We start from the raw sequence: 26557 nt of genomic DNA, 5'->3' as shown, positions 1-26557 counted from the left end.
CTTGGTTCCAGACTGACACCAAGGATATGGAGCGGGCAAGTGTCTGTTAACATCCCTCCCTGAGACAGATAACATACAAGATACCACTGGTTTATCAGCAGCTTGTTTAAATAGACTTGACAACAGTGATCTTTTAATACATGAAGAGCAGTAAAAATAACTGTCAAGAGAAAGGATTCTATAAATTGTCTGGCTGGTTGCCAGTTAGTTTGAGCTATAGACTAGTCAACCTGTTGTCCTGTCCATAGTGATGTAGTGCTGTGTAATGCAGCAACAGTCTGGCACCCAGGCTAATAATAGGACTCCATATTGACCCAAACACTCAGATCCTTGAGGATCAGCAACACTCAAGAGACCTTCAACATGGCAACATAGACATTACACAAACACGAGTATGCTGCCATTAGAGAAATGCAGTTCCCAATGGACTACCCTCATCTAGTGATGTGGTACCAAAGACAGTGGATAAATGAAGATGTCCCACTCAGGCAGCTTACCAATGAAAAATAAATGGTCTGTTTAACACCATAGGCACCAATGAAATAGCAGCTGGGTCTGGTCTGCTTAGTTCATTGACTGTATATGAACCATAATAAAAATGTGAATGGGATGTCTCGCTTCCTCGTCAGTCTCTGGTGGTACCATCTCGACTTTGGTTGCACTCTATGGCTGCGTTTACACCAATAATTGGTCTTTTGACCAATCAGATCAGCTCTTTTGCAAATAATTTGGCATAAGATCAGATTTGGGCAGCCTTTGTCTTAACCACATGGTACATCCCAAGCTGTGAATAAGACACAGAGGCACAATAACATCAAACTTCCCACAATACTTTATTATTATGTCGGAAAGTACAAACATACAAGACATTCACATCAGCATTCTCTACCAGCAATAGCCCAGTCATGGCAGAATGCAGAAAATCAAACCCAAAACTGTTGCATTGATATGCTGAATTTCCATAGAAATGTTCACGTAACCATAAAAAAAAGGGGCCAAAACAGACAGGCAGTTGAGAAACAACTAGCCCTTCATCAATAAATATATATATTTTTATATAAAATTGATGACGTTTCCAGTTCATATATGAATCTATTGAAAAACCATGATTAAAGTGATCATATCAATTTGCCACCGCATCAACCTAAACAGGGCTATTGTCCCTCTTGGAATCACACCACCTCCAACTTTTATTTTGTCAATGCTATCAAACTCTTTTCAGAAGTCCCAAACAGCTATATCTTCAACACATGTTCATAAGGGTTACTGTAGCATTTTGAAACGACCAATGCTCTGTGTTTGGAGAGCGGTCACAAAAGATCAAACAAAAATACCAGCACATCATAAACCACAAACCAGGCTTTAGTTGGTTGGAGAAGAACCCAAGCTAGCCTGTCTGTCTCTCCCAAACTGCTAGACATTGTCTTAAGGCTTCAGGGGCCCATGTAGGATTGGATGACGAGCCCCTGTACACATTGCACAGTGAAATGGTGTTTTGAGGGGGAACGGAGGGGGGTAAGGACAGCAGAGAAAGGGACATATGTGACCCTTGCCCTGAATTACATTGATCTCCCTCTTCAACACTAGCTACGTTTCCATCCAATTGGCGACAGATTTTCATGCAAATATTCAAAAATCAGCATAAAGAAAATGCAAATTTTCCCACCAGTGGTGTTTCCACCAAACGGACTTGTTGCAGATTAAAGTTAGTGCGTGATGATGTAGAGCACACAAAATGTACTTTTTCGCTAAAGTTTTCATGTACCGAATAAAAATCTCAAGTTCAATATGTTTCCATCGCATTTTCAACTCAACCTATAGTTGTCAAAAACTGTTGCGTTAAATAGCAAATTACCAAAACGACCTGTTTCCATCACAGCTGTCGTGATTTTTTTTTTTATACGGTATGACTTTACTTGCATAAAAACTATGGATGGAAACGCAGTTACAGACTAACAGAATAAACAAAAAGGAAAAGGGGGAGGCTACAGAAGGCACTACTGAACAAGTTTCCCCAGGTACAACTTAGTGAATGTGCTGTACAAACTAACAGAAGAAAAATAAAATGTCCACTGAACTTTGAAAACACTGCGACTAGCTTCTCGTCTCATCTCTCACCACATCCTCTTATGGCTCAGTCAGGGGGGGGCGATGCATTGTGTGTTGTGTCCATCATCATCATCATCTTCTCCTCTTCCTCACTCTGCCTTGTCCTTAGTCTTGGATCTGAACGGAACTTTGCTGGCTACAGTGGAACCCACCGATGACACGCCCCCGGCAACTGATGACACGCCCCCGGCAACCCCTTTCACCAGGCCGACGCCCATCGAGGGGACAGAGGTGACCGCTGATTTGGTGTACTCCAGACTCTTCCCACCCAGCCAGGCGACTCCTCCTACTGTGGCGCCCACCATCGTTTTACTGGCGCTGAACAGGCCACCCCCGACCCGCCAGATCATGCCTGGCTGGGCCACGGGGTGCTCCTTCCCTTCATCCTTCGCCTCATCTAGAAGAGAGATAGCTTTTAGAAAGACGACACACAAAACACCTCAGTACAGTTTCAAAAAGAGACAGACCAGAGAGCAAGGAAGAGCGAAAACCATGTCATGTTTGTGAGACAGAGCACTACCAGAGAGTAAGAGACCAGAGAGAAAACAGGTTTTGTGCTTGGATATAGGCTCATACCTACACACATTGAATCATATCGTTAAACAATAGTAACAAATGTCAATACTTTGAGGTATTCTACATAACGCACTTATTGAGAAATCTCTCCACAAGACAGAGACAGACTGACATGCAGTACAACCCTTACCCTTCCTCTTACACAAACATATTCCCTTGATTCATCTCTAAAGTTGCTTAAATAGCACCAAGCAACCCTTTACCCTGGATTGCACCATATCCCAGATGATTAAAGGGTCCCTTGACAAACTGGCACTTTAAAAATGCCCACCAAGAGTGATGCAGCAGAGAGACTGCGCAATGCCGAGTGCACTGTTAATGTGTTCTTGTGTGCCTGGTTACCTGCTGTGGGGTCGTTTTCAGTGGGCTCAGGTTCTTCTCCCATGAGACAACCTTCAGGCTGAGGCTCTGGGGTGACGTTCACGTTCTGACACAGAAAAAAAAAAAAATTAAAAGATATAGATTAGCCTATAGAATATATCTTATTTAATAAGTTCATACAAGTAGCATATCTTACACGTTGTTAAACCACCACTAGCCCTATAGGTATTAGGCAACATCTCTGCAGGCAAAGTCAAAAGAGTACCATCAAACTCACTTTGAAATTAATGTCTGATCCAAAATGTTCGCTGCCACGTTGGGGGAGCGTTCAGGCTTTAACCTATAGGCCTACTGAGTAGCCATGAAGAAAAACGTGCTACAGGCATAAGTAGGTTAAGTAACAGCATATTAGAAAGGCTATTATTGGGGATTTCTTCCGCAAAACGTGCAATTTGACGCGGCCTGTCAAGCACAAACAACGTTCAAAACCTGTGATTATTGATCATTAAAGTTATCTTGCTCTTCGTGTTGCAAAACCATAGGCTACAATCATTGGTTGCTTCGTGTAGATTCAAATGCCATTTTGTTCGTCAAAGAAAAATCACAATAAGACGACAGAGCCAAGGCTACAGGTTTTTAAAAACAAGGGTCTTAAAAAGTAACCCCGTCGTGAAACCTCTTCTCTGTTTGGGCTACGTACGTTGTGCGAATAACACTCATGAAAAGTGGATAACGAAAGGCAAAACGTCAATAATTTGGCCAATATATTTCGTTTTTACAACATGTATTTTGGGTTATTTAGCCTGTTGTGTAAAACGACTATCTGTGCGTCACTCTGGATCTAATCAATTCGGTTGTGCATTTCGTTCGTGCGCAATGGTTTTATCATACCCCAATCTATATGCAGTATCACTTTACTTGTCGAAACACAGGAATGCATTGTGAAAATGAAATCGATATAAAAGGCAAGACAAATCCTTACCTTCACCATGTTTCCAGTACTTTCCGATGGCCGCTTGCAGAAGGGAATGCTACGTCTTCAAAAAAACGCACCTGGGACAAAGAATAACTGGTGCGCTCGTTTGTCTCCCTGAAAATACTATCGCAATGTTCCGCCTCCGAGTTCTTACTTTTGTTCAAACAGATCTATTCAAAGCTATACTTCACTAATAACGTATTGCCCTGTATTTCAACACAAGTATAATCGTACTTGCGAGGCTTCAAACTTTTCCCCATAAAAAGTATACGGTTTATCTTGTTGGTTCTGCGGACGTGGCGCCTCAACTACTGCACTCGTATGGCCCTCATCTCCGGATCTTGCGTCACCTAAAACAGGCTGCAGCCTCTCTCTCTCTCTCTCTCTCCTTTTCATGAATACTACACTTCTTACGTGTACTACATATAGAATACATATTAACTTTTTCAGCCTTCACTTAAAGAGAAAACGACAAAAGGTTATGTAATACGGACGAATTTTTATTGACCCTTTGGACTAAAGCTGTCAAAGATCACGACATGGCATATGATTCACAAGAATCAGTACATCTTTTATCTTTTCAACCAAATAACAACAGGTGAGTAATATATAACGTTGCTTTATTCAGCATTTGTCCATGTTAAGATATTCAACAAATATGTTACACCATACCAACTATATAATAACTCTATATGGACCCTTATCACATATATCCTGTGTTTCAGAGAAGGAAATATATTGTGTTCATCAATAGGTAACAGCATCCTAATTCATAAAAACATGTTGTGGCAAACCCTGGTTCAAGAGCTCTATCTGTCCCAGTCAGTAGAGGCTCCTCAGAGGAGGAATTGAATTCAGTGTATTTCATAAAAATACAAATAGTAAAACATTAAAAAAAGTTATCCTTTTTAGATAAAACTATACTAAATATAATCACGTCACCAAATAATTGATTAAAACACACTATTTTGCAATGAAGGTCTACAGTACCCTCAACAGCACTCTGTAATACAAAACCTAGGAAGCTCATGGTTCTCACCCCCTTCCATAGACTTACACAGTAATTATGACAACTTCCGGAGGACGTCCTCCAACCTATCAGAGCTCTTGCAGCATGAACTGACATGTTGTCCACCCAATCAAAGGATCAGAGAATTAATCTAGTACTGAAAGCATAAACTACAGCTAGCTAGAACTGCAGTGCAGTGCATAAAAAGTGGTGAGTAGTTGACTCAAACAGAGAGAAAGACAATAGTTCAACAGTTTTGAACAAATGAATTTCTTCCAAAATGAAGGAGAAGCAAGAGAGAGATAGAGAGAGATTTCATCTTATTTTTTAATTTTTTTACTTAGCTAGCAAATGCAGCTACCTAGTTTAGCCTACTCAAACACCCTGCTCAAACAGACGTATGCTATTTTAGCTAGCTGGCTATGACTATCCTACACAACACTGGAACTCTTCCAAGTCAAGGTAAACGTTTGGTTTTACAAATGTATTGCCACCGGGGCCCATGCTAAACTGCTCACTGACTGCACACTGTAACGTTACTGCATGATTGTAGCAGGTTTACCAACGTGTTAGTTCTATTAACTATGTTGACTATGACGTTACTTTAGCTAATATGGCGACAACGATGTAGGCTATGTGTAGTGGTTATGTTATGGTTTGGCTTGGAAAGTTTTTTTCGCCTGGTCACATACAGCTGATGTGTTGTGCATTGAAGTCCACAAGCGAAGGGAAAAGGTGGGAGGAGGAGAGCGCATACAGTGAGGGAAAAAAGTATTTGATCCCTGCTGATTTTGTACGTTTGCTCACTGACAAAGAAATGGGTTTATTTGAACAGTGAGAGACAGAATAACAACAAAAAAATCCAGAAAAACGCATGTCAAAAATGTTATAAATTGATTTGCATTTTAATGAGGGAAATAAGTATTTGACCCCTCTGCAAAACATGACTTAGTACTTGGTGGCAAAACCCTTGTTGGCAATCACAGAGGTCAGACGTTTCTTGTAGTTGGCCACCAGGTTTGCACACATCTCAGGAGGGATTTTGTCCCACTCCTCTTTGCAGATCTTCTCCAAGTCATTAAGGTTTCGAGGCTGATGTTTGGCAACTCGAACCGTCAGCTCCCTCCACAGATTTTCTATGGGATTAAGGTCTGGAGACTGGCTAGGCCACTCCAGGACCTTAATGTGCTTTTTCTTGAGCCACTCCTTTGTTGCCTTGGCCGTGTGTTTTGGGTCATTGTCATGCTGGAATACCCATCCACGACCCATTTGCAATGCCCTGGCTGAGGGAAGGAGGTTCTCACCCAAGATTTGACGGTACATGGCCCCGTCCATCGTCCCTTTGATGTGGTGAAGTTGTCCTGTCCACTTAGCAGAAAAACACCCCCAAAGCATAATGTTTCCACCTCCATGTTTGACGGTGGGGATGGTGTTCTTGGGGTCATAGGCAGCATTCCTCCTCCTCCAAACACGGCGAGTTGAGTTGATGCCAAAGAGCTCGATTTTGGTCTCATCTGACCACAACACTTTCACCCAGTTCTCCTCTGAATCATTCAAATGTTCATTGGCAAACTTCAGACGGGCATGTATATGTGCTTTCTTGAGCAGGGGGACCTTGCGGGCGCTGCAGGATTCAGTCCTTCACGGCGTAGTGTGTTACCAATTGTTTTCTTGGTGACTATGGTCCCAGCTGCCTTGAGATAATTGACAAGATCCTCCCGTGTAGTTCTGGGCTGATTCCGCACCGTTCTCATGATCATTGCAACTCCACAAGGTGAGATCTTGCATGGAGCCCCAGGCCGAGGGAGATTGACAGTTCATTTTTGTTTCTTCCATTTGCGAATAATCGCACCAACTATTGTCACCTTCTCACCAAGCTGCTTGGCGATGGTCTTGTAGCCCATTCCAGCCTTGTGTAGGTCTACAATCTTGTCCCTGACATCCTTGGAGAGCGGTTTGGTCTTGGCCATGGTGGAGAGTTTGGAATCTGATTGATTGATTGCTTCTGTGGACAGGTGTCTTTTATACAGGTAACAAGCTGAGATTAGGAGCACTCCCTTTAAGAGTGTGCTCCTAATCTCAGCTCGTTACCTGTATAAAAGACACCTGGGAGCCAGAAATCTTTCTGATTGAGAGGGGGTCAAATACTTATTTTCCTCATTAAAATGCAAATCAATTTCTAACATTTTTGACATGCGTTTTTCTGGATTTTTTGGTTGTTATTCTGTCTCTCACTGTTCAAATAAACCTACCATAAAAATTATAGACTTATGATTTCTTTGTCAGTGGGCAAACGTACAAAATCAGCAGGGGATCAAATACTTTTTTCCCTGACTGTAGATGCGAGAAGAAACTGTGTTAACGAGTGATCAGGGGTGTATTCATTCTGCCGATTCTTTTTATTTTTTACGGAATCAAATGGAACAAATAGAAACTCTTGTTTGCAACTGTTGGACTAATGTGTCACTGTCTGTCCATGTGTCACTGTCTGTCACCTAAAAATGTTCTCTTGACCTGTGTGCACCTACGTTGTAAACTTTAATTAATAGGCTAGGTTGTAGCAACCTCATGATGGGTATAGGGAAAATTTGAGTATCATGTAGTAGCCTAAACCTATCGCTGTTACATTGAACAGGGTGAATGGAATATGAATGACAGTCATCCAATATGCTGTAATAGAAATAAGGCCATGATCATGAAAAAAAAAATTCTTCCTCCCTCATCTTAAATGGCACTGACCACCACTGGTCCCAGTTTAAAATCTCTCCAAATGCATTCTAGAAGTATCTGAACTGGGCCACTGGTGTTCCAGAACTATCTCACCCTCCATCTCTGTGGGTGGTCTGGACACCTACCCAGGTGGTGACATCACCCACATACCTACTTATCAGATAAGTGCTGTGTAATGTAGTCATCATGAGCCACGGGGCTCGTGATCCAAGTGTTGAACCTCATTTATTGACACACATGACTGACTGTCAGTGTAGTCTCTATTTGGTCTCAACCCGTTCATCAAAGCTGTAACACAAGCAGATTACTAGGTTAGTCTGATCTAATAGTAAATAATAATATATGCCATTTAGCAGATGCTTTTATACACAGCAACTTAGTCAAGCGTGCATACAATTTACGTATGGCTGGTCATGGGACTCGAACCCACTAACTACCCTGGCGTTACAAGCTCTATGCTCTGCCAACTGAGCTACCAATTTTTTTTTGCGGGGTGGTACTATCTTTGTTCCTCTGTAACATTCTCACTGTTCATTATTCAAGATTCATTCATGATTATCCATAATCCTGGTAGCATCCACATTAATGTAGAAGTGTCAGAAAAATCCTCTATTCTTATTTACAATAAAAGTGATTCCAAAATGACGCTACATTATTCACCATTCAGTTCCTATTGAGCAAAACATAATCCAAAACACAACCAAAACAAACTGAAAATGCATCCAACAAGCTTGTAGTCACAAGCTTGATGCAGTCATTGTGTGCTAGGGAAATGGGACCAAATACTACACATTTGACTACTTTAATACACTATAAGTTAATTTGCAACAAAACAAGTGCACTTGAAATTCAATGCATTCCAACAGTCTGTGCACACACACAATCCAACTGCATCCCAGTCTCTTTACCTAAGACTACTGCAAAGGCTTGAGAATACACTCCAACAGGAGAGTCTTCATCTCCACTGGCAAGGCTTACAGCAGGTCTTGGAGGAAAGCAGCCACACCACAGTTGATGCTTCTTCCTATCAGAGATTGTCTTACATTTTAGTCATCAGAGCGACTTACAGGAGCAATTAGGGTTAAGTGCCTTGCATCAACAGATTTTTCACCTAGTCGGCTCAGGAATTCAAACCAGCGATCTTATGGTTACTGGCCCAACACTCTTAAGTACTAGGCTACCTGCCACCCCATCCTGAAGACCTACTGCTGGGACCAAGACTACTCTGTATGGAAAAGCTGGCCACTGCTCTCAGATCAGATGTTGAAGGTGGGAGAAGAGGACTTTCATAGGTTATCCATGTTTTTACGGACATGGACATTGTTTTTAGGGGGCATGATCTCAATTACTAAGGCAGGGTTTATGTTTTTAGGGGTGTGGTTGGTCTGGAATGGGCTACAAGACCATCGCCAAGCAGCTTGGTGAGAAGGTGACAACAGTTGGTGCGATTATTCGCAAATGGAAGAAACACAAAAGACCTGTCAATCTCCCTCGGCCTGGGGCTCCATGCAAGATCTCACCTCGTGGAGTTGCAATGATCATGAGAACGGTGAGGATTATGCTTTGGGGGTGTTTTTCTGCTAAGGGGACAGGACAACTTCACCGCATCAAAGGGACCATGGACAGTGCCATGTACCGTCAAATCTTGGGTGAGAACCTCCTTCCCTCAGCCAGGGCATTGAAAATGGGTCGTGGATGGGTATTCCAGCATGGCAATGACCCAAAACACATGGCCAAGGCAACAAAGGAGTGGCTCAAGAAGAAGCACATTAAGGTCCTGGAGTGGCCTAGCCAGTCTCCAGACCTTAATCCCATAGAAAATCTGTGGAGGGAGCTGACGGTTCGAGTTGCCAAACATCAGCCTCGAAACCTTAATGACTTGGAGAAGATCTGCAAAGAGGAGTGGAACAAAATCCCTCCTGAGATGTGTGCAAACCTGGTGGCCAACTACAAGAAACGTCTGACCTCTGTGATTGCCAACAAGGGTTTTGCCACCAAGTACTAAGTCATGTTTTGCAGAGGGGTCAAATACTTATTTCCCTCATTAAAATGCAAATCAATTTATAACATTTTTGACATGCGTTTTTCTGGATTTTGTTGTTGTTATTCTGTCTCTCACTGTTCAAATAAACCTACCATTAAAATTATAGACTGATCATTTGTCAGTGGGCAAACGTACAAAAAGCAGTAGGGGATCAAATACTTTTTTCCCTCACTGTATATATAGTGAACGGATCAGCATGTCCGAAAACACCCTAACACAGGCGGGAGGCAATGGTGGTGGTTCCTTTAATTTTTATATTGTTTACCAAACGGGTCTTCTTTCGCCCGACAAAATAACTCCAGTACAGGGCAATGTCCAACGCTGAGACACCAGCATAACAAAACATATAAACATAAACTAAGCCGTTGACCAAAAGGCCGTGGCCAAAAAGGGAAAGCAAAACAACAAAGGGCTACTCCTGTCTTTAGACTATCTTCTACACATTATAATTACAGGAGGAACGCTTCTCTCTTCCTTCCTTGGTTAACAAAGAGACAAGGTGCCCCAGTCAAAGAAGCTTTCTCTGAGGGAAGAAATCCGAAGTCCTCACATGAACCCGTCTCTACTCCCAATTCTCCCCTCAGCTCCTCTCCTGGCCCACCTATATAGAGGAAGACACAAAGCAATTAGTGGCTCCAGCTGTGTACTAATTGGCTTTACACTGAGTACCTATCCCCTGAGGAGGGTGCTGTCGTGTCGTCTTCCTCCGGCTGGTCACTGAACTCTCACAATATATATACTGTGCATTCGGAAAGTATTCAGACCCCTTCCCTTTTTCCACATTTTGTTATGTTACAGCCTTATTCTAAAATGGATTAAATAAACAAATGTCCTCATCAATCTACACACAATACTCCATAATGACAAAGCGAAAACAGGTTTGTAGATCTTTTTGCAAATTTATTAAAAAATAAAAACAGAAATACCTTATTTACTTTAGTATTCAGACCCCTTGCTATGAGACTCGAAATTGAGCGCAGGTGCATCCTATTTTCATTGATCATCCTTGAGATGTTTCTACAACTTGATTGAAGTCCACCTGTGGTAAATTCAATTGATTGGACATGATTTGTCTATATAAGGTCTCACAGTTGACAGTGCATGTCAGAGCAAAAACCAAGACATGAGGTCGAAGGACTTGTCCGTAGAGCTCTGATACAGGATTGTGTCAAGGCACATATCTGGGGCAGAGTACCAAAAAATGTCTGCATCATTGAAGGTCCTCAAGAACACAGTGGTCTCCATCATTCTTAAATGGAAGAAGATTGGAACCACCAAGACTCTTCCTAGAGCTGGCCACCCGGCCAAACTGAGCAATCGGGGGAGAAGGACCTTGGTCAGGGAGTTGACCAAGAACCCGATGGTCACTCTGACAGAGCTCCAGAGTTCCTCTGTGGAGATGGGAGAACCTTCCAGAAGGACAACCATCTTTGCAGCACTCCACCAATCAGGCCTTTATGGAAGCCACTCCTCAGTAAAAGGCACATGACAGCCAGCTTGGAGTTTGCCAAAAGGCACCTAAAGGACTCTCAGACCATGAAAAACAAGAATCTCTGGTCTGGTGAAACCAAGATTTAACTCTTTGGCCTGAATGCCAAGCGTCACGTCTGGAGGAAAATTGGCACCATCCCTACGATGAAGCTTGGTGGTGGCATCATTCTGTGGGGATATTTTTCAATGGCAGGGACTGGGAGACTAGTCAGCATTGAGGGAAAGATGAATGGAGCAAAGTACAGAGAGATCCTTGATGAAAACCTGCTTCAGAGCACTCAGGACCTCAGACTGGGGCGACGGTTCACCTTCCAACAGGACAACGACCCTAAGCACACAGCCAAGACAACGCAAGACTGGCTTCGGGACAAGTCACTGAATGTCCTTGAGTGGCCCAGCCAGAGCCCGGACTTGAACCCAATCTAACATCTCTGGAGAGACCTGAAAATAGCTGTGCAGCGACGCTCCCCATCCAACCTGACAAAGCTTGAGAGGATCTGCAGAGAAGAAAGGGAGAAACTCTCCAAATACAGGTGTGCCAAGCTTGTAGTGTCATACTAAAGAAGACTCGAGGCTGTAATCGCTGCCAAAGGGGCTTCAACAAAGTACTGAGTAAAGGATCTGAATACTTATGTAAATGTGATATTTCAGTTTTTAATTATTAATACATTTGCAAACATTTCTAAAAACCTGTTTTTGCTATGTCATTATGGGGTATTGTGTGTAGATTGATGGGGGGGGGGGGAAACAATTTAATCAATTTTAGAATATGGATGTAATGTAACAAAATGTGGAAAAAGTCAAGGGGTATAAATACTTTCTGAATGCACTATATGTCTATGGCCACAACGCAACAAGCTGTATATTTGGCACGCATGCTGCCCAAATTGCGGCCTTCCTGACTGTAGGCAACCGGTAACTGCCAAAATAAAGGAAACACTAGAGTAAATGAGGGATACAAAGTTTATGTTATGGTGTGTGGGTGCATTTTCCTGGCATGGTTTAGATCCACTTGTAGAATCTATGCCAAGGCGCATTGAAGCTGTTCTGACAGCTCGTGGTGGCCCAACACCCTTTTAAGACTCTTTATGTTGGTGTTTCCTTTATTTTGGCAGTTACCTGTATTCACTTGTGATAAAATGTAATCCACAGTTATTTTTTAGAAACTATTGATCCTCTGTGGCTAAATTATGCTCTCTGGTGTATTTTGAAAATTGAGAGTGGGCTACTTGGGTTTGAGCCCCTGACTCACACAATTTACCAGTCACATTAGTCTATTATTTCTTATTATTATTTCTTATTATTAATCAGTTACCCAATCAAGGCAACGTGGGCCCCCTACCAACTCTCCTCCCCCCATCTGACGATTAGCACAGCAGCAGCAGGCAGCAGCAGGCTGTCTACCCTCATTGAGGCTCCTGAATCCTCCTGTGGTTGGCGGTTGCAGTAAATACACTGCTCAAAAAAATAAAGGGAACACTTAAACAACACATCCTAGATCTGAATGAATGAAATAATCTTATTAAATACTTTTTTCTTTACATAGTTGAATGTGCTGACAACAAAATCACACAAAAATGATCAATGGAAATCAAATGTATCAACCCATGGAGGTCTGGATTTGGAGTCACCCTCAAAATTAAAGTGGAAAACCACACTACAGGCTGATCCAACTTTGATGTAATGTCCTTAAAACAAGTCAAAATGAGGCTCAGTAGTGTGTGTGGCCTCCACGTGCCTGTATGACCTCCCTACAACGCCTGGGCATGCTCCTGATGAGGTGGCGGATGGTCTCCTGAGGGATCTCCTCCCAGACCTGGACTAAAGCATCCGCCAACTCCTGGACAGTCTGTGGTGCAACGTGGCGTTGGTGGATGGAGCGAGACATGATGTCCCAGATGTGCTCAATTGGATTCAGGTCTGGGGAACGGGCGGGCCAGTCCATAGCATCAATGCCTTCCTCTTGCAGGAACTGCTGACACACTCCAGCCACATGAGGTCTAGCATTGTCTTGCATTAGGAGGAACCCAGGGCCAACCGCACCAGCATATGGTCTCACAAGGGGTCTGAGGATCTCATCTCGGTACCTAATGGCAGTCAGGCTACCTCTGGCGAGCACATGGAGGGCTGTGCGGCCCCCCAAAGAAATGCCACCCCACACCATGACTGACCCACCGCCAAACCGATCATGCTGGAGGATGTTGCAGGCAGCAGAAAGTTCTCCACGGCGTCTCCAGACTCTGTCACGTCTGTCACATGTGCTCAGTGTGAACCTGCTTTCATCTGTGAAGAGCACAGGGCGCCAGTGGCGAATTTGCCAATCTTGGTGTTCTCTGGCAAATGCCAAACGTCCTGCACGGTGTTGGGCTGTAAGCACAACCCCCCACCTGTGGACGTCGGGCCCTCATACCACCCTCATGGAGTCTGTTTCTGACCGTTTGAGCAGACATGTGCACATTTGTGGCCTGCTGGAGGTCATTTTGCAGGGCTCTGGCAGTGCTCCTCCTGCTCCTCCTTGCACAAAGGCGGAGGTAGCGGTCCTGCTGCTGGGTTGTTGCCCTCCTACGGCCTCCTCCACGTCTCCTGATGTACTGGCCTGTCTCCTGGTAGCGCCTCCATGCTCTGGACACTACGCTGACAGACACAGCAAACCTTCTTGCCACAGCTCGCATTGATGTACCATCATGGATGAGCTGCACTACCTGAGCCACTTGTGTGGGTTGTAGACTCCGTCTCATGCTACCACTAGAGTGAAAGCACCGCCAGCATTCAAAAGTGACCAAAACATCAGCCAGGAAGCATAGGAACTGAGAAGTGGTCTGTGGTCACCACCTGCAGAACCACTTCTTTATTGGGGGTGTCTTGCTAATTGCCTATAATTTCCACCTGTTGTCTATTCCATTTGCACAACAGCATGTGACATTTATTGTCAATCAGTGTTGCTTCCTAAGTGGACAGTTTGATTTCACAGAAGTGTGATTGACTTGGAGTTACATTGTGTTATTTAAGTGTTCCCTTTATTTTTTTGAGCAGTGTGTGTATATATATATATATATATATATATATATATATATATATATATATATATATATATATATATATATATATATATCAGTGGGAAAAAAAAATATTTAGTCAGAAACCAATTGTGCAAGTTCTCCCACTTAAAAAGATGAGAGAGGCCTGTAATTTTCATCATAGGTACACGTCAACTATGACAGACAAATTGAGGAAAAAAAATCCAGAAAATCACATTGTAGGATTTTTAATGAATTTATTTGCAAATTATGGTGGAAAATAAGTATTTGGTCACCTACAAACAAGCAAGATTTCTGGCTCTCACAGACCTGTAACTTCTTCTTTAAGAGGCTCCTCTGTCCTCCACTCGTTACCTGTATTAATGGCACCTGTTTGAACTTGTTATCAGTATAAAAGACACCTGTCCACAACCTCAAACAGTCACACTCCAAACTCCACTATGGCCAAGACCAAAGAGCTGTCAAAGGACACCAGAAACAAAATTGTAGACCTGCACCAGGCTGGGAAGAGTGAATCTGCAATAGGTAAGCAGCTTGGTTTGAAGAAATCAACTGTGGGAGCAATTATTAGGAAATGGAAGACATACAAGACCACTGATAATCTCCCTCGATCTGGGGCTCCACGCAAGATCTCACCCCGTGGGGTCAAATTGATCACAAGAACGGTGAGCAAAAATCCCAGAACCACACGGGGGGACCTAGTGAATGACCTGCAGAGAGCTGGGACCAAAGTAACAAAGCCTACCATCAGTAACACACTACGCCGCCAGGGACTCAAATCCTGCAGTGCAAGACGTGTCCCCCTGCTTAAGCCAGTACATGTCCAGGCCCGTCTGAAGTTTGCTAGAGTGCATTTGGATGATCCAGAAGAGGATTGGGAGAATGTCATATGGTCAGATGAAACCAAAATATAACTTTTTGGTAAAAACTCAACTCGTCGTGTTTGGAGGACAAAGAATGCTGAGTTGCATCCAATGAACACCATACCTACTGTGAAGCATGGGGGTGGAAACATCATGCTTTGGGGCTGTTTTTCTGCAAAGGGACCAGGACGACTGATCCGTGTAAAGGAAAGAATGAATGGGGCCATGTATCGTGAGATTTTGATTGAAAACCTCCTTCCATCAGCAAGGGCATTGAAGATGAAACGTGGCTGGGTCTTTCAGCATGACAATGATCCCAAACACACCGCCCGGGCAACGAAGGAGTGGCTTCGTAAGAAGCATTTCAAGGTCCTGGAGTGGCCTAGCCAGTCTCCAGATCTCAACCCCATAGAAAATCTTTGGAGGGAGTTGAAAGTCCGTGTTGCCCAGCGACAGCCCCAAAACATCACTGCTCTAGAGGAGATCTGCATGGAGGAATGGGCCAAAATACCAGCAACAGTGTGTGAAAACCTTGTGAAGACTTACAGAAAACGTTTGACCTGTGTCATTGCCAACAAAGGGTATATAACAAAGTATTGACAAAACTTTTGTTATTGACCAAATACTTATTTTCCACCATAATTTGCAAATAAATTCATTAAAAATCCTATAATGTGATTTTCTGGATTTTTTTTTCTCATTTTGTCTTTCATAGTTGACGTGTACCTATGATGAAAAGTACAGGCCTCTCTCATCTTTTTAAGTGGGAGAACTTGCACAATTGGTGGCTGACTAAATACTTTTTTGCCCCACTGTATATATACACAGTACCAGTCAAAAGTTTGGACACACCTACTCATTCCAGGGTTTTTCTTTATTTTTACTATTTTCTACATTTTTAGAATAATAGTGAAGACATCAAAACTATGAAATAACACATATGGAATCATGTAGTAACCAAAAAAGTGTTAAACAAACCAAAATATATTTTCTATTTGAGATTCTTCAAAGTAGCCACCCTTTGCCTTGATGACAGCTTTGCACACGCTTGGCATTCTCTCAACCAGCTTCATGAGGAATGCTTTTCCAACAGTCTTGAAGGAGTTCCCACAAATGCTGAGCACTTGTTGGCTGCTTTTCCTTCACTCTGCGGTCCAACTCATCCCAAACCATCTCAATTGGGTTGAGGTCGGTTGATTGTGGAGGCCAGGTCATCTGATGCAGCACTCCATCACTCTCCTTCTTGGTCAAATAGCCCTTACACAGCCTGGAGGTGTGTTTTGGGTCATTGTCCACACTTTATTTTCAAGTTATCTGGATTTAGAGGTTACAGTGGCAAAGAAAAAATACTGTATTATTATAAGAGAATAAAGGGAACATTTGTTGCACTGACAAACAAAGGATGACATAAAGGAACGTTAAAGGAGATGATCGTGGACTACAGGAAAAGGAGGGCCGAACAGGCCCCCATTAACATCGACAGGGTTGTAGTGGAGCGGGTCGAGAGTTTCAAGTTCCTTGGTTTCCACATCACCAACAAACTATCATGGTCCAAACACACCAAGACAGTCGTGAAGAGGGCACGACAACAACTTTTCCCCCCTCAGGAGACTGAAAAGATTTGGCATGGGTCCCCAGATCTACAGCTGCACCATCAAGAGCATCCTGACCGGTTGCATCACCTCCTGGTATGGCAACTGCTCGGCATCCGACCGTAAGGCGCTACAGAGTGTAGTGTGTACGTCCCAATACATCAGTGGGGCCAAGCTTCCTGCTATCCAGGACCTATATACTTGGCGGTGTCAGAGGAAGGCCCCAAAAATTGTCAGACTCCAGTCACCCAAGTCATAGACTGTTCTCTCTGCTACCGCATGGCAAGCGGTACCGGAGTGCCAAGTCTAGGTCCAAAAGGCTCCATAAAAGCTTCTACCCCCAAGCTATAAGACTGCTGAACAATTAATCAAATGGCCACCCGCACTATTAACTCTATTTCTTGAACTGCATTGTTGGTTAAGGGCTTGTAAGTAAGCATTTCACAGTAAGGTCTACACCTGTTGCATTTGGCGCATGTTCCAGGTAGCCAGGAAGTGTATAGGAGATGTTGTGCCCACTGTGACTATTAAAACCTACCCTAACCAGAAACCGTGGATAGATGGCAGCATTCACGCAAAACTGAAATCGTGAACCACCGCATTTAACCATGGACCGCATTTAACCGCATTTAACCAAAACAGTGTAGCTACTCACTCCGCAAGACAATTAAACAGGCAAAACATCAGTATAGAGACAAAGTGGAGTCGGAATTCAACGGCTCAGACATGAGACGTATGTGGCAGGGTCTACAGACAATCATAGACTACAAAAGGAAAACCAGGCACGTCGCCGACACCGACGTCTTGCTTCCGGACAAGCTAAACACTTTCTTTGCCCGCTTTGAGGATAACACAGTGCCACCGACGCGGCCCACTACCAAGGACTGTGGGCTCTCTTTCTCTGTGGCCGACGTGAGTAAGACATTTAAGCATGTTAACCCCCGCAAGGCTGCTGGCCCAGACGGCATCCCTAGCCGCGTCCTTAGAGCATGCGCCGACCAGCTGGCTGGTGTCTTTACTGACATATTCAATCTCTCCCTATTCCAGTCTGCTGTCCCCACATGCTTCAAGATGGCCACCTTTGTTCCTGTACCCAAGAAAGCAAAGGTAATTGAACTAAATGACTATCGCCCAGTAGCACTCACCTCTGTCATCATGAAGTGCTTTGAGAGACTAGTCAAGGATCATTTCACCTCTACCTTATCTGTCACCCTAGACCCACTTCAATTTGCTTACCACCCCAATAGATCCACAGACGATGCAATCGCCATCACACTGCACACTGCCCTATCCCATCTGGACAAGAGGAATACCTATGTAAGAATGCTGTTCATTGACTATAGCTCAGCATTCAACACCATATTACCCTTCAAGCTCATCATTAAGCTCGAGGCCCTGGGTCTGAACCCCGCCCTGTGCAACTGGGTCCTGGTCTTCCTGACAGGCCGCCCCCAGGTGGTGAAGGTAGGAAACAACATCTCCACTTCGCTGATCCTCAACACTGGGGCCCCTCAAGGGTGTGTGCTCAGCCCCCACCTGTACTCCCTGTTCACCCATGACTGCGTGGCCAAGCACGCCTCCAACTCAATCTTCAAGTATGCAGACGACACAACAGTAGTAGGCTTGTTTACCAATAGTGACGAGACAGCCTACAGGGAGGAGGTGAGGGCTCTGGGAGTGTGGTGCCAGGAAAATAACCTCTCACTCAATGTCAACAAAACAAAGGAGATGATCGTGGACTTCAGGAAACAGCAGAGGGTGCACCCCCCTATCCACATCAACGGGACCGCAGGGGAGAAGGTGGAAAGCTTCAAGTTCCTTGGCGTACACATCACTGACAAACTGAAATGGTCCACCCACGCATACAGTGTGGTGAAGAAGGTGCAACAGAGCGTCTTCAACCTCAGGAGGCTGAAGAAATTTGACTTGGCACCTAAAACCCTCACAAACCTTTACAGATGCACAATTGAGAGCATCCTGTCGGGCTGTATCACCGCCTGGTATGGCAACTGCACTGCCTGCAACCGCAGGGCTCTCCAGAGGGTGGTGCGGTCTGCCGAACGCATTACCGGGGGCAAACTACCCGCCCTCCAGGACTCCTACAGCACCCGATGTCACAGGAAGGCCAAAAAGATCATCAAGGACATGAACCACCCAAGTCACTGCCTGTTCACCCTGCTATCATCCAGAAGGCGAGGTCAGTATAGGTGCATCAAAGCTGGGACCAAGAGACTGAAAAACAGCTTCTATCTCAAGGCCATCAGACTGTTAAATAGCCATCACTAGCACATTAGAGGCTGCTGCTGCCTATTGAAATCACTGGCCACTTTAAGAAATGGAACACTAGTCATTTTAATAATGTTTACATATCTTGCATTACTCATCTCATATATATATATATACTGTATTCTATAATATTCTACTGTATCTTAGTACATGCCGCCCTGTCATTGCTCCTCCATATATGTATATATTCTTAATTCCATTCCTTACTTATATTTGTATTGTTAGATATTACTTGTTAGATATTACTGCACTGTCGGAGCTAGAAGCACAAGCATTTTGCTACACCCACAATAACATCTGCTAAACACGTGTATGTGACAAATAAAATTGGATTTGATGTGACAAATCATATTTGATTTGATTTGATTTGAAGTGGCTTTTGCTATCCTCATTGTGTCCACAAAGGGGAGTCATTTCCCTAAAATGTCTCAAGATTACCCCTATGGGCCTCTGCTATGCCATTCATTTATGGTCTATGATCCATTGCCCCCATGCATGCATTTTTAATGAGCATGACTAGAAAATGGTCAGAGGGAGAACCAGAACATAAGAGTCAACCAGGAACATGAGAAACATAGCCTGCTTGTTGACTGTTGTATTCATGTCAGATAATATGAGAGCATAGACATGAGAAATCCGTCGTGACACTATGGCTGCGTTTACACAGGCAGCCCAATTCTGATATTTTTTTCCATTAATTATTCTTTTGACCAATCACATCAGATCTTTTCACATCAGATCTTTTGCAGATCTGATTGGTCAAAAGACCAAGTAGTGAAAACAAAAGATCATAATTGGGCTGCCTGTGTAAACACACCCCCAAGATCACGATTGCCTACTCATCACATTCAAAGACGGTTAGAAAGAGAGTATGGTTAATATGTATAAATGTCAGTCTCTAGTGCAGTGTTAGAATATACATTAGTCAGCTTAATGCATCACCATATGAGAGCATAGATGAAATATGGATAGGCTAAATAAGACTATACATTATTTCCATATTCTCTGAAGCAGACCAATCTGTTCCTCCCTAAATTAATTAGACAACGCGCCCTCCAATAGGCTTAAAGGAACCTTTGGAAAAGGGCGTGTCAGTGTCCCCTTCTGCCTCACATCTGACGTGGGTCATGGTATCTGTCAAATTAGTCTTATTGTCGTCTCGATAACTTGCGTACGGTTATATTCTATCAATACATTTAACCGTTGGCTACTCATCAAATGAACTATGTTGAAAGTGAACGTTTCTGGATAAAGAGAGCGCAGGGTTCAGCTGTCTTCCACAAGTGTTTATCCGCAAAATGCACTGAGAGGAATAGAAACTGTTCCTGGAAATCGTTTCCATGTGTGCGGGATAGTTCTCAAGGCAACTGAACGACGGGCTGCTTGGTTGCCTGTTTGGTTGTTTGTCTGGTGTGAAAGACGACAGAATTTGAACAGCGACTAAAACGTTTAGGGAACTTTAAGCTACTTATTGAACTATTCAGCGGAAAGTGAGTATTTGCCATTGATTTATATACTTTTTCCGTTTTTCTTGCTGTAATGGTTATGTATGTCAAAATACGATTAAAAAATAAAGTTTAATGAACTGTACATATGATATGCTTGTTAGACACAGAGACACCTTTCACATCAGCATGTATTGATTTTTCCATTTCAATACAGATTGTTATTGGTTACAATAGTAGGCTATTCTCAACTATACTCAACTGTTGGCGATGGCATATAGTTCCACCTGTATACTGTATATATTGTGCTTTGTAAATGGCAATTGAAAATGTTAGTAACCCCAGAAGAGCATTGTAATGTGCCATATTCCCATTACATAGTATGGGGATCATGAGTGAGTGAAATAGCAATGTATTTTTACTTCCACCCATACAGTGCCTTCAAAGTATTCAAACCCCTTGACTTTTTCCACATTTTGTTGTGTTACAAGGTGGAATTGAAATGGATTCAATTGTACTTTTTTTTGTCAACGATCTGCACAAAATACTCTGTCAAAGTGGAAGAAAAATTCAAACATTTAATTAAAAAATATAATGAAAAATAAAACACTATCTTGATTACATAAGTATTCATCCCCCTGAGTCAATACATGTTACAATCACCTTTGGCAGCGATTACAGCTGTGAGACTTTCTGGGTAAGTCAAAGAGCTTTGCACACATGGATTGTACAATATTTGCACATTATTCTTTTTTAAATTGTTCAAGCTCTGTCAAGTTGGTTGTTGATCATTGCTAGACTGCCATTTTCAAGTCTTGCTATAGATTTTCATGCCGATTTTTAAGTCAACTGTAAGTAGGCCACTCAGGAACATTCAATGTTTTGTTGGTAAGCAACTCCAGTGTATATTTGGCCTTGTGTTTTAGGTTATTGTCCTGCTGAAAGGGGAATATGTCTCCCAGTGTCTGTTGGAAAGCAGACTGAACCAGGTTTTCCTCTAGGATTTTGCCTGTGCTTAGCTCTATTCCGTTAAAAGAAAACTCCCTAGTCCTTGCCGATGACAAGCATACCCATAACATGATGCAGCCTCCACCATGCTTGAAAATATGAAGTGTTTCTCAGTGATGTGTTGGATTTACCCCAAACATAACGCTTTGTATTCAGGACATAAAGTTAATTTCTTTGCCACATTTTTGCAGTTTTACTTTAGTGCCTTATTGCAAACCGTTTTGGAATATTTTTTTATCTGTACAGGCTTCCTTCTTTTCACTCTGTCATTTAGGTTAGTATTGTGGAGTAACTACAATGTTGTTGATACATCCTCAGTTTTCTCCTATCACAGCCATTCCACTCTGTAACTGTTTTAAAGTCACCATTGGCTTCATGGTGAAATCCCTGAGTGGTTTCCTTCCTCGCTGGCAACTGAGTTAGGAAGGACGCCTGTATCTTTGTAGTGACTGGGTGTATTAATGCACCATCCAAAGTGTAATTAATAACTTCACCATGCTCAAAGGGATATTCAATGTCTGCTTTTTTTTTTTTTTTTTTTACCCATCTACCAATAGGTGCCTTTCTTTGCAAGGCATTGGAAAACCTCCCTGGTCTTTGTGGTTGAATCTGTGTTTGAAATGCACGGCTCGACTGAGGGACCTTACAGATAATTGTCTGTGTGGGGTACAGAGATGAGGTAGTCATTTAAAAATCACATGAAACACTATTATTGCACAGAGTGAGTACATGCAACTTATTATGTGACTTGTTAAGCACATTTTTACTCCTTAACTTATTTAGGCTTGCCATAACAAAAGGGTTGAATACATATTGACTCATTTTTTATAAATTTGTAAAATAAATTAATAATAATAATAATTCAATTTTTACGTTATGGGGTAATGTGTGTAGGCCAGTGACATAAAATCTCAATTTAATCTATTTTAAATTCAGGCTGTAACACACCAAAGTCAAGGGATATGGAATAAGTCAAGGGTTATGAATACTTTCTGAAGGCACTGACAGAGATGATGAGTGGTCTGTGAGACTGATGGTGAAATATTATAGAGGAGTAGAAAATGATATCTGCAGAATTAGGGAAGTGTAGACCTCCACAGTTAAAATGTAATTGGCACTAAGGCCAACTCTCATTTGTTATTTACTAGAACATTAGACACGGAAGTGTAAAAGCTTATTTTTCAGTCACTCATGTTTGGCCCATTTGTTATCTTAAAGAGGGTCTGAAGGAAGAGACCTTATTCTTAGCTCAATCCAAAGGTTAAGGCTTATCTTGGAGTTTCTTGACATCATGGATTTCTGCTTCAACAGACAACTGGTTCCAAAACATTAGGTCGTGTGTTTCATGTAGACCCACTATATTCCCTAGCCCCTTGATCATGACTACAGTTGTGGTCAAACGTTTTGAGAATGACACAAATATTACTGCTGCCTCAGTTTTTATGATGGCAATTTGACATATACTCCAGAATGTTATGAAGAGTGATCAGATGAATTGCAATTAATTGCAAAGTCCCTCTTTGCCATGAAAATGAACTTAATCCCCAAAAAAAAATTCCACTGCATTTCAGCCCTGCCACAAAAGGACCAGCTGACATCATGTCAGTGTTTCTCTCGTTAACACAGGTGAGAGTGTTGACGAGGACAAGGCTGGAGATCACTCTGTCATGCTGATTGAGTTAGAATAACAGACTGGAAGCTTTAAAAGGAGGGTGGTGCTTGAAATCATTGTTCTTCCTCTGTTAACCATGGTTACCTGCAAGGAAACACGCGCCGTCATCATTGCTTTGCACAAAAAGGGCTTCACAGGCAAGGGTATTGCTGCTAGTAAGATTGCACCTAAATCAACCATTTATCGGATCATCAAGAACTTCAAGGAGAGAGGTTCAGTTGTTGTGAAGAAGGCTTCAGGGCGCCCAAGAAAGTCTATCAAGCGCCAGGACCGTCTCCTAAAGTTGATTCAGCTGCGGAATCGGGGCACCACCAGTGCAGAGCTTGCTCAGGAATGGCAGCAGGCAGGTGTGAGTGCATCTGTACGCACAGTGAGGCAAAGACTTTTGGAGGATGGCCTGGTGTCAAGAAGGGCAGCGAGGAAGCCACTTCTCTCCAGGAAAAACATCAGGGACAGACTGATATTCTGCAAAAGGTACAGGGATTGGACTGCTGAGGACTGGGGTAAAGTCATTTTCTCTGATGAATTCCCTTTCCGGTTGTTTGGGGCATCCAGAAAAAAGCTTGTACGGAGAAGACGAGGTGAGCGCTACCATCAGTCCTGTGTCATGCCAACAGTAAAGCATCCTGAGACCATTCATGTGTGGGGTTGCTTCTCAGCCAAGAGCCACTCACAATTTTGCCTAAGAACACAGCCATGAATAAAGAATGGTACCAACACATCCTCCGAGAGCAACTTCTCCCAACCATCCAAGAACAGTTTGGTGACGAACAATGCCTTTTCCAGCATGATGGAGCACCTTGCCATAAGGCAAAAGTGATAACTAAGTGGCTCGGGGAACAAAACATTGACATTTTGGGTCCATGGCCAGGAAACTCCCCAGACCTTAATCCCATTGAGAACTTGTGGTCGATCCTCAAGAAGCGGGTGGACAAACAAAACCCCACAAATTCTGACAAACTCCAAGCATTGATTATGCAAGAATGGGCTGCCATCAGTCAGGATGTGGCCCAGAAGTTAATTGACAGCATGCCAGGGCGGATTGCAGAGGTGTTGAAAAAGAAGGGTCAACACTGCAAATAAACTTAATGTTATTGTCAATAAAAGCCTTTGACACTTATGGAATGCTTGTAATTATACTTCAGTATACCATAGTAACATCTGACAAAAATATCTCATAACACTGAAGCAGCAAACTTTGTGAAGACCAATACTTGTCATTCTCAACTTTTGACCACGACTGTACATTATACATAAGAGTCATTGGACAAAAGAGTCTTCTGTACGGGGAGTTTTGTTAAGAGCCTCTACGCTCAATCAGAACATTAACACGTGTCGCTTGCGGTACGGTTTTGGAAGCATGAGGACCTTATCAAATCAAATCAAATCAAATCACATTTTATTTGCCACATGCGCCGAATACAACAGGTGTAGACATTACCGTGAAATACTTACTTACAGCCCTTAACCAACAATGCATTAATTTTTTTATAAAAAAGTAAAATAAAACCAACAACAACAAAAGTGTTGAGGGGAAAAAAGAGCAGAAGTAAAATAACAGTAGGGAGGCTATATACAGGGGGGTACCGGTGCAGCGTCAATGTGCGGGGGCACCGGCTAGTTGAGGTAATATGTACATGTGGGTAGAGTTGAAGTGATTATGCATAAATAATTAACAGAGTAGCAGCAGCGTAAAAAGATGGGGTGGGGGGGGCAGTGCAAATAGTCCGGGTAGCCATAATTAGCTGTTCAGGAGTCTTATGGCTTGGGGGTTGAAGCTGTTGAGAAGCCTTTTGGACCTAGACTTGGCACTCCGGTACCGCTTGCCGCGCGGTAACAGAGATAACAGTCTATGACTAGGGTGGCTGGAGTCTTTGACAATTTTGAGGGCCTTCCTCTGACATCGCCTGGTATAGAGGTTCTGGATGGCAGGAAGCTTGGCCCCAGTGATGTACTGGGCCGTACGCACTACCCTCTGTAGTGCCTTGCGGTCGGAGGCCGAGCAGTTGCCATACCAGGCGGTGATGCAACCAGTAAGGATGCTCTCGATGGTGCAGCTGTAGATATCTTTCATGTCAATGAGAAATCATAAAATAAAAAAGGTTAAATTGATACACACCTTGATACAGCCATATCTCCATGCTTGTTTACGGAAAACAGGGAAGACAAGAGGCGACCACCTGTGCTAATTAGCATGCTCCGAACATCTGTGTGTAAGCGTAACTCGGAAAGTGTAGCAGAAGTGTAGTTTCATCAGATGGAGGCATCCATATAGCTGTATGGATCTGTGCCAACCTGCTTCAGTAAGTGTATATTTATTTATTTATTTGAAGGATTCTTTCTCGCTGATGAAAGATAAGGGCTATATGTTTTGAAAGCCATATCACAAGCTATGATTATTGACGTTCCTAAACCTTAAAATACAGGAAAGTAAGCTTGTTTTACGATCTAAAGATCATCTAATCTTACTGAAGTGCTCACAGATTTAAGCAATCAATCCATGGCTACTCAGATACCTATGAGTAAAAGTATTGCTGTTGTTGATGACAACAGTATGAATCCATCTTTCCTAGCTACGCCATTCTAGATGGCTGTTACAGGATCTGACTGTTTACAGTCTAACTAATGCAAACACACTGTTTTACACTGAACACAGAGAATAGGGACTATGTTGAAATGGTAATATTAGTGCGTCAGGGCAAAACTCACCAATCTGGTGCTACTGGCTCAGTGACAGCTGGCTGCAAAGAAATCGCCCTAGTCACTTCTGTAGAACAGAACTGGATTTTCCAGAGAGAATTTCAGTTGTGTCTAGCATGAGTGTACAATCACAATACATTAGACGGTACATTAAATACACACATACATTACAGTAGTGCAATCAACTCAGTCTGAGTTGGATCACTAAACCCTACAAGACAATCTGAGCTATTACCATACTGCTATACCTTACCAAAAGGGCTATGCTAATACCTATCCTATTCTTTTAGATCCACAGTGATTGTTTGTAATGGAAAGCTGGTCATATGACTTGTGCCACTTCACCTGAAATGCCTCCTGTTTACTGTTTAACCCACTATACTGTCAGGATTGATATAGATTCAACCTCTACAGAGTAAATGCCAATACAGATTGCTATTATATATATATATATATATATATATATATACTGGTATGATACACCGTGAATGTTGAATTACAGGATGTGACCTGTTAAGTTTCTGAAACACATTTTTGTCTTGGCTTAATTGATTTGACGGCTTGTGGTTCAGCGGCCATATAGGGGCTGAATAAGTGGGAAGTGTGTTGTGCTCCATCTTTCAACACACGTCTTAAGCAGTCTTTCTTACCTCCCTTTCAAGTTGGAGTTTTCTCTCTCTCACATACCCAATCTCTC

General features: G+C 42.8%; 2 protein-coding genes across 3 annotated transcripts in view; one reads left to right on the top strand and one right to left on the bottom strand.

Annotated features, from left to right (window-relative positions):
• Nucleotides 1-2163: 2163 nt before the first annotated feature.
• On the bottom strand, nucleotides 2164-4298 carry LOC121578123 (transmembrane protein 263-like). Its single transcript, XM_041892238.1, has 3 exons — nucleotides 3989-4298; nucleotides 3028-3112; nucleotides 2164-2506 (listed from the first exon to the last, which is right to left on the bottom strand). The coding sequence occupies exons 1-3, from the start codon at nucleotides 3995-3997 to the stop codon at nucleotides 2199-2201; spliced, it is 402 nt and encodes a 133-aa protein (XP_041748172.1). The 5' UTR covers nucleotides 3998-4298; the 3' UTR covers nucleotides 2164-2198.
• Nucleotides 4299-4403: 105 nt separating this feature from the next.
• LOC121578122 (DENN domain-containing protein 2D) overlaps nucleotides 4404-26557 on the top strand; it is a 50519-nt gene continuing 28365 nt past the window's right edge. Inside the window, exon 1 of one of the 2 annotated variants that reach the window (XM_041892236.2) lies at nucleotides 4404-4580. In XM_041892236.2, coding sequence (XP_041748170.1) covers nucleotides 4529-4580 — 52 coding nt within the window. In that variant the 5' untranslated portion in view covers nucleotides 4404-4528. Of the gene's footprint in view, nucleotides 4581-20143; nucleotides 20526-26557 lie in introns of those variants that run through there. The other variant, XM_041892237.1, reaches the window with a different exon arrangement.

Source organism: Coregonus clupeaformis, chromosome 12 (assembly GCF_020615455.1).
Source record: "Coregonus clupeaformis isolate EN_2021a chromosome 12, ASM2061545v1, whole genome shotgun sequence".
NCBI classification, from domain to species: domain Eukaryota; kingdom Metazoa; phylum Chordata; class Actinopteri; order Salmoniformes; family Salmonidae; genus Coregonus; species Coregonus clupeaformis.
Note: the sequence above shows the minus strand (reverse complement) of the source record. Positions and strands in the feature narration are given on the sequence as shown.

Excerpts from the sequence above, each read along its gene's own strand:
- LOC121578123 (XM_041892238.1), bottom strand. Across the intron at positions 2,507-3,027 it reads TGAAAACGACCCCACAGCAG|ATGAGGCGAAGGATGAAGGG; the intron begins GTAACCAGGCAC and ends TCTCTCTTCTAG.